Here is an 8,799-nt window from a genome sequence, read left to right on the forward strand (position 1 = left end):
TGTAAATACTTCAACAACAAATAAGACAGTCTCGTGTGTGTTGCAGATGCCTAATGATAAACACCCACCAGATACCTATCGACACCTTGCTCCAAGCGATGCTCATCATGGGTGAGAAAGATGCTGATCTGGATGAAACCCAGTGCATCGTAGCAAACCTCATATACGAGGGCAAGATTAAGGGCTACATCTCGCACCAGCACCAGAAGCTGGTTGTCAGCAAACAGAATGCATTTCCAGTGTTAAGTACTGTGTGATGAATGCCAAGGTTAAGGTTCTCCTGGAACACTATTTTAATGAAGAAATGTGAATGCTATGCCATTTATGCTAGTGGTTGCCAAATGAATGCATAGTTTTCAACCACTGAAAGTACTTTCCATTAGAAAATCCTGGAACATTCAAACAGCTAAAATTAAGTAACAGCAAAGCCAATTGAAAACTTAATCATAGGTATCTAAAACTAAAGCATAATATAATTTAAAAATAACTTCTTTTTTTTTTTTTCAATTTTATACAAATTGTTTGTACTTTGTTTCCTTGATGTGTAATTATAGTTTAGTTTTGTTGTTTAGATTTGTTTTGTCAGTATATATGCTAAGTGAAAATCACTATTTCATGCATGGAATTAGAAAATAATTTTACATGATTGTCAATTATGTATGTGACTGCAGCTAGCCAGGCAGTTAAGTTATCTGGCTTGTTTTAGTATAATTTTATGTCATATTTAGAGGTACTATTTACAAATCCTAAATATGACATAATGAACGTTACTTGGACCCGTGCAAATAGCAATTTTTAATTACTTCTGATAATTGAGATGGAAAGACTTAAATAATTTACTTTTAGCAGAAAACCAAATTAATAGTACTATTGCTGTTTGGTTAGCAGCATTTAAACTCAAAATAAATAATAATTGCAGAAAATATAAGCCCTATCAAGAACATGAACACTTTTTTTTGGGGGTGATTGAATGATACCGTACGGTTGCATTTGGTAATTTTCTCGTAGAAATATCTAAAGAAATTTTTGTCTGACCAGCTTTAGAAACGTACTACATTGTAAATTGAATATCAGGCTAAACCAATACAAATGTAATGAGAAACCAGTAGACGTCACATCACTGTAAATTTCATATAACAATTGAGAGAATTTTACACGGGTGAACTTAAGTTATCTCTGACTACAATACTACAAGTTTAAAAAAAAACTCTAGATATTTGCGTAAATCAAACATATCAATAGTTTAATGCATTAATATCTGTAGAAAAACTACTAAATACCTAAAGGGCTATTTAAAGCATACATTAAAAAAAAAATTGGTTGTCTGTAAAGTTGGTTTACGGACGATATCTTAACGTGACGTCATAACAAAACATTGATGAAATGATTGCATACTTTTATGAATAAAATTGAATCATTTTTATTGAATTATCACTATTTTGTATGGATACAAAGAAGGAGTGAAATGAAATCTACAATTTAATTGATAAATTTACTTTCATTTGCACTCATTAATTCAAATATGTTTATTACTTTAACGAAGAGATTATTTTAACTATAATTTTTATACATGTTTGCTATTTAACTTCTTCCAATCTGTGTTATTCTGTTAAGGATAGGACAATGATAGGAAAAGTAGGAAACGAATGGGAGTGTTTCAAGTTTAATGTGCCTCGAAAAAGTCAAATCGAGTGGAAGAGAGATAGATGCGGCGCAAGCGTACAATGAGCGTAATGGGACAATGTGCATAACAGGACACTTTTTCGTGCGTGCAGCCGGCGTTCATCTATTTATTGACGTCACGTCAAAAAATGATTTTGTTGGTTTTATTTCAAGATAGGAACAACACTGCGGAGGGGGGGGGGGGGGGGGGACCAATTTTCAAGATGTCAATAAAAGCTGTCCAATATTTTTGCCTGTTGACGCACCCTGCGAAACTGGCATAGCCAACACATAACTAACAACTTAAACTAGAAGATGGTTCATAATAAGTACACTAGAGTCCCGTTATAGCGAGGTGTCACGGTTCCGGGTTTGATCCTCGCTATAACCGTGTCCTCGCTATAACCGAATTGGACAAATTTTGGCCCCCAAAAAATAAAAATTAACCGAAAATAGCATAAAAATTGTGTTTAAACCTGTATAATTGGAAAATAACAGGTTATATTAACGAAATCTTAATTTCTGTGAGCAGATGTGTGAATTCTCTTTAAAACGATACCCCATAAGTACGGATGCGATCACCGATTGCGTCAAAATAACCAGAATACCCTATCAAGCCACGTAAGTATAGCATCTCAGCCCGCGGCCGACGCAGCATTGTCCTGCTATCTATTGCCGACGCGGGCTGTCTGCTGGCGGCCATGTTGGTTCGGGATGTTGCTAACAGGTGGTGCTAGTGTAGCGCGACGATTTAATTCCTTACAAAAAAGCAGGAGTGCGGCTGCGGCAACGCACGTACGCCTCAAACGTAATAGTCGCTGGAAAACTATACTTTTTTCATTTAAAGAAACCTGTCAACTTTTTTAGAAAATAAATTTGGGATTAAACTCAAACCATCACCACCCCTTTCTCGGACAGATACCCCAACAACTGACCGAAACAAACGTTACAAGAAAACTGCCCTAGCGATTCGGAAATAAATACGGTAGTGCCGACTAGAGGTGTAAAAGTAACGAAAAAATGCGTAACCGTATGTATTTGTTACTATAACAATTAGTACTCGTTACTATCGTTACGTTACTCGTTACTTCTGATACCGCATAACATGCTATGTTATGTTGCAGCAACGAATCCAGCCGTATTGCGTACGCGTACAGTATGACGTCGCGTAAATAATAATAAATAGAATATAAACAATAAACAATATTTGATAATTAATAGTTTTTGTTAACCAAGAAACAAATAAATTTCATTAGAGCGGCTTTTTGATATTATCTCTTTTAAGATAACCAAAAAAAAACGTGAAAATACGCGATTATAAAAACAAAAACATACATATTTCTAATTTGTAGAAAATACTTTCTTACGTTGTTTCTGTTCCAATCTCAAACTTTGTCTACACACGGCACAGATAACTAACGGAAGTTTGATAAAAGAAAGAAAGGATGGGATTCTATTTTTAAGCCACTCACTCAGGTGGCGACTGCACGGCTGAAGAATGTGACAGGCGTCAACGGCAAGATGTCTAGTGGCGAGCGAGAGGGGTGGAGATAAAGCAGATAAATAACAAAAGCGCGCTTCAAGCGATCACGCCGTAAATTCCTCAAAAATACCTCGTTATAGCCGTGTTCTCGCTATTACCGTGCTCGCTATAACGAGATTCTACTGTAACTACAATAGGATACAACTATTATTTGTATCATTGTTCCCATCTGTTAACAAAGAAAATGGTCCATCTTGCAAAAGCTTAACAACTGTGGTAGTTATGCTGAATTGCATTTATTTGATTATTGCAGCCAGGGTAGGCCGGTTTAAACAAAATTTAGTCAAGATCTTATTTAAATTATCTGAATAAGCTGTAAATTATACCTAACTAAATACTCCTCTAAAATAAAATTAATTAGTAAATTGAAGACAAAAGTACAAAAAAGAGATAAATAAATAAATATATTATTTAAAAAATTATTCTATTTCATGGAAAATCCCTGACTGTTTATAAATCCCCTTTCTGTGGGAAACACCCATTCTATGGCCAATCCTCCTCCTGGAGGGAAATACCGGTAAATATCTTGCGTCACTGCTTTTCCACAAAGTATAAATAACATTACGAAAGAACCATTTTCTAACACTAGACACTGAAAACAGCATTAATAAAATCCTACTAGTTTCTAAGAAATTCCAGTTTTTAGCTCACATTTCAATATCTGTGCACTGTCACCACCATTAATTGTTTACTAGTATCAGTTTGTGTGTTTGTTTTAAAGAACTTCAAATATTGTTATTGGTCAATTAGGTAAGGGTAGCTACATTAAAAATACTTTTAAACATTGTGGATGATTGGTTGGGTTAGTAGAGTTACATAGCTGCCAACTTGTGAAAATGAAAAATTGTACAATTTTTAAAATATGGTTTTGTTTAACACTAAACAAAATAGGAAAATATTTACTAAAAATATTGTTTTCAGTTAAACTAACCTTGTTCGTCTGGGTGGTTTTTAAAGAAAAGTAGGTATTAATCATTCTGCCTCCTGCAGCGTTTTGTACGTGGCAGCATTAGCTTTTTTCAGGAACTGTTGTTGAAATTCTTGCTCATAACACTTCTTATCTGATTTCGCTAACAATATATTGTTCAGCACTTGGTGTGACATCGATGCTCTAAATATTGTCCTGTTCTTTTTAACACTGCTGAAAACCCTCTCACACTCAGCATTGCTGTGTGGTATGACTAATATTGAAAGCATTACATGTGCAACTCTATCATACTTTAAACTACCATCAACCCTCTTCATTTTTCCAACTGAACACCACAGATAATCCATACCCTCCATGGATTCAAAAGGAATGCCATTATGTGCCTGCAACACAGAAAACTGTTCTTGAAGTAAGTCCAATGCTTCTTCAGGGGTTTCACTATCCTTAACAAGGAGAAGTGTAGGAAACTTGTTGACAAAAAATTTTAGTGACAAAAATGAAGAGCTCTCAATGTTCTTTAAATTAGCCACTTCAGCGTGCTTTAAAATGTCATTTTTAAGGGAAACTTCAGTACAATGTAATCACATGATAATGTAAAAAAACTTCTCACTGATGTGTAAACCTTGTCAGATGGTTCTAATAAATCTACTAGTTTGAATGCATTACAACCCACAACAAGATCTTCATCTGATTTGTTGCAATACTGTACTTGATATCTAGTATTGGAGTTGTTTTGATTATTTGGCTTTACAAATTTTAGAAGCAATTCTTTTAACATTTCAGTTAATAAGTCCTTTAAAACATGTATGTGAGGTGTTTGTGACTGCAAAATTATATTAGTCTTGTCAAACACTGGTATCACATTTACTAAAACCCAACAAATGGCCTTGTTTAGGTCTGAAGAAAGGAACATGAAAACCCTTTCTTGCCTAGAGAGCATTTGTGTAGTTTTTTCTTCTGAACCATGTGACTTCATTTTCTTACCAGTAGGAAAATAAAATGATACTAAAGATCTTTTGCTGCAGTTACTTTCAACTTTGTGAGGCACACTTAAATTTTAATCTTTATCTTGAGGAGCTTTTTTGTTGCAGCTTGTAGTGTACACAATAATTTAACTTTGGCATCACTTTTACCAACAGCGGTTGCATCGACCAATCCGCTTGAACATTTCTTTGGTATTTTGAACAAACTTAATGAAGACGATGGGGCTGCACACTTGCTGTCTACCTCTTCTTTATAAAACCATAATAATTATTGTGGTTGCCACAAATCCATTAACCTTTGAAGACATATACCAAGCGAAAGCCACAGTGTGGAAATGTGCTTCAAAACTTTCTTGGTTTTTTCATCACACAGCTTCTGTAAGTCTTTAAGCCTGTCTTTTCTCTTAGCACTTTTTTCCTATGTAGTAGTATATGTACAGAAGAATTTCATCAACATTCACATGCAGTCCTGTGGAACATTTCTCTGCTGCTAAGTGCAACAAGTGATATGCATAACCCAAAATAATAATATTTTCATTTCTCTCTCTCATTACAACAGCAACACCATTTTTGGACCCAACCATTACTGCAGCATTATCTTAACTCAGTGCAATGCAGTTCTTGATGGGGATGGTACAGCTTTCCAGAGTCCTTATCAACATTTCTCCAATATTTTTTCCAGTTGCTGCACCTTCCAAAGAAACAATTGAAAGCAAATCATTTTCAACTTTAGACTATTTACATCCAAATATGTCACTACTACTGGATACAGCTTAGAATAATTGCTACCGTCAGTAGCAATAGAAAATGAAGTATTTTTCAAAATACCTACAAGATCATTTTGACTTTCAGCTGCCATTTCACCTATAATTGCGGTTGTTTTGGTGCGCCCACAGCCGTCTTTTTTGGCCTCTTCACTCTTGGGAAACATTTTCCTGAATAAAAGCCCTGCATGATCAGCGACGGATAGAGGCAAGTTATGTTCTATGATAAAAGACATGAAGTAACATTCTGCTTTAATCACACTGTAATCGTCACTTTGAGTGCTGTTGAAAAAGGATTTTATTTTATTTGCGCTGCTATCACACAAAGCACTTCTTTTATGTTTATTTGTTCCTTCATGAACCTTTAGATTATTTCTGCCGCCATGGGAAACATTTATTTCACACGCACAAAGAGTGCAATGGGCAAAATTACTTCCACTTCGTGAATGAGAAGCCCAAGGATACTGTTCGGTGTAACATTCTAAAAACACTTGATTATATGTTTTCTTTTTCGGGTTGCTGACAGTTGTCATGATTGTTATTTTTATGACAAACACTCGTAACACTCACCCATGGTACTAGCAACCGTAAATGACCATAACTATAAACTTTTCTTAACTAGTGACCACGTTCAACATGTCCGTCGTCCGATTACTAAAAGCAGGTTTCCCAACGTTGGAGCTTAACAAAACTTGTGGTATGCGGCGTTGCCATGCTACGTTGTCAAATTTCGAATAAGCTGTCACCCTGCTTTCTCAGCACACATTTTATGAAGAATTGTGCGCGGTTTATTAATACGGTACATCCAAACAACGAACCACACTCAAAAAGATAATATCCGTAAGAAAGACACACACGATCATACAATAGTACAATAGGGCCAATTATCGTACACTGTATGAGAAAATCGTAAGAGTTGGCAGCTATGTATTTACATTAAAAATACTATAAAATATTTCTTATGGGTGCTTAGGAATTACGAATTTAAGATGTAACTATCCCGATCTATCCAGCCGTTCACATGAATTTTCAGAATTTTTAATGTAGCTATACCAACCCAACCAACCGTCCACAATATTTTTAAGTATTTTTGATGTCGCTAACTTAACCTATGAATTGTTCGTTACTACGTGATTCAAAACATTACTTCAAATGAAGTGTAAAAAAAAATTCTTAATTCAAAGATATTTGGACAAACAATCAACAAACACAAAATATAAGCGTTATTTCCCTAAAACTGCAATACACTGTCATATTAACTACTTTTATTATAAAACAATACCATGGACTAAATCCAATAGGATAAACAATAAATGGCGACGGCGGAGGCAATGCACAGATATTGAAATGTGAGCTAAACACTGGTATTTCTCACAAACTGGTAGGAATTTGTTAATGCCGTTTTCAGGGTTAAGTACATGAATGTTTCTAGTGTCGGAAAATGGTATTTTCGTAATTTTATTTTTACTTTGCGGAAAAGCAGAGACATAAGATATTTACCAAAATACTTTTTCTGTGATTAAGTCCCAGTCAGATGTGCTGGCTAGATTTGCTGGACTTCAGTTCTTTGATGTTTTTACTTTTCTGGTTAAACATGAGTGGCAGAAAGTGGGATGGTGTATGTCTTTAGTTTGAACAGGCTGAAAAATGAAAATAACTAACGTTATAAAAAACCTCGTTTAAACAAAAAAAAAACAGGTTGTTTAGTTTTTACAACTCTGGTTGCAGCAGATTTCATGCTTTTTACTGTGTCTGAAGTCAGAACATATTTTCTGGAACAAATTTCTAGCGTGATCAGCTACACTATATTAAATATGTTCTTTTAAAAAAACTTGTGAAATAGTATTTTTACTTTAATCAAATCAGTCGCACCACTCATTACAGTTAACCATCGATTAGTCGGACCTCGATGTTTCGGACATCGGAAGTCAGACAACCATTAAAAATAAATCAAAAATTTAAAAAATTTTCAACAGACAATATTAATTTCTTTAACATATATGACACCACAATAGCAATGGTGGTGTTCAATAACGTGCAAAAAACAAAGTATGTACAGCGTGGTATGGGGCCAATTCTTTGAAGGGGGAAAAAGTGGCAATTCGGATGTCAGAGACTTGATAACGCTGCCTTGCCGGCGGAGACGTGGCATCATAGCTGGCTGGCCGCTAGCTAGAACACGTCCTTCTTTTCCCCTCTTCCAAGGTCTTGGCAGCAGGTGCACGGACTACTGTGCGTCACGTGTTGTTAAACAGCAGGTGTACATGACAGTATGCGGCTAGCTTATTGTTAACACTCGTTACACTTCCCCAGTTCCGTACGCCGCGATTATTTCGTGTTTAGAACATACATTTCACAATGGGCCTAAAAGAAAGTGCGTGACTTTGACTGTTGCTGAAAAATGAAACTTGATAAAAAAAACTTGAGTCTGGTGTTTCTGTGGCGAATCTAAGTCTGGAGTACGGTACCGCGAAACAAACAGTGTCGGACATTAAAAAAAATAAAGACAATTTTAAGCAGTTTGTGTTCAAGTGTGACTCGGAAAAAAAATTGTTTCCAGCAGAAAACGGCTTAAGCAGCCTACAGAAACAGATCTTGAAGAAGCAGTTTACTAATGGTATGAACAGCAACGATCAAGTGGTGTCGCAGTGTGTGGTGTAGAGCTGCAAGCAGCCGCTGAAAGACTAGCGATGCACCTGACCATAGAGTTCCGAGCAAGTGATGGCTGGTTGTGGCGTTTTCGCGAGACACGGCATAATCAACAAGAGAATGTTTGGCGAAGCTCTAAGTGCTGATACTGCTAGTGTTGAGCCATTTAGAAAGCGGCTTAATGATCTACTTGAAGAAGAAAACCTATCTGCACAACTATACAACGCTGACGAGACGGGGCTGTTTTGGAGATCACTACCAGAAAACACA

At 35.8% G+C, this 8,799-nt stretch overlaps 1 protein-coding gene across 1 annotated transcript in view; it reads left to right on the forward strand.

Moving 5' to 3' along the window:
- LOC134536646 (PCI domain-containing protein 2) overlaps positions 1–941 on the forward strand; it is a 50,227-nt gene extending 49,286 nt beyond the window's left edge. The window contains exon 8 of the mRNA XM_063376455.1: positions 47–941. Coding sequence (XP_063232525.1) covers positions 47–257 — 211 coding nt within the window. The 3' untranslated portion in view covers positions 258–941. The remainder of the gene's footprint in view (positions 1–46) is intronic.
- The last annotated feature ends 7,858 nt before the right edge of the window (positions 942–8,799 follow it).

The sequence above is a fragment of the Bacillus rossius genome, chromosome 1 (genome assembly GCF_032445375.1).
Source record: "Bacillus rossius redtenbacheri isolate Brsri chromosome 1, Brsri_v3, whole genome shotgun sequence".
In the NCBI taxonomy this organism is placed as follows: Eukaryota; Metazoa; Arthropoda; class Insecta; order Phasmatodea; family Bacillidae; genus Bacillus; species Bacillus rossius.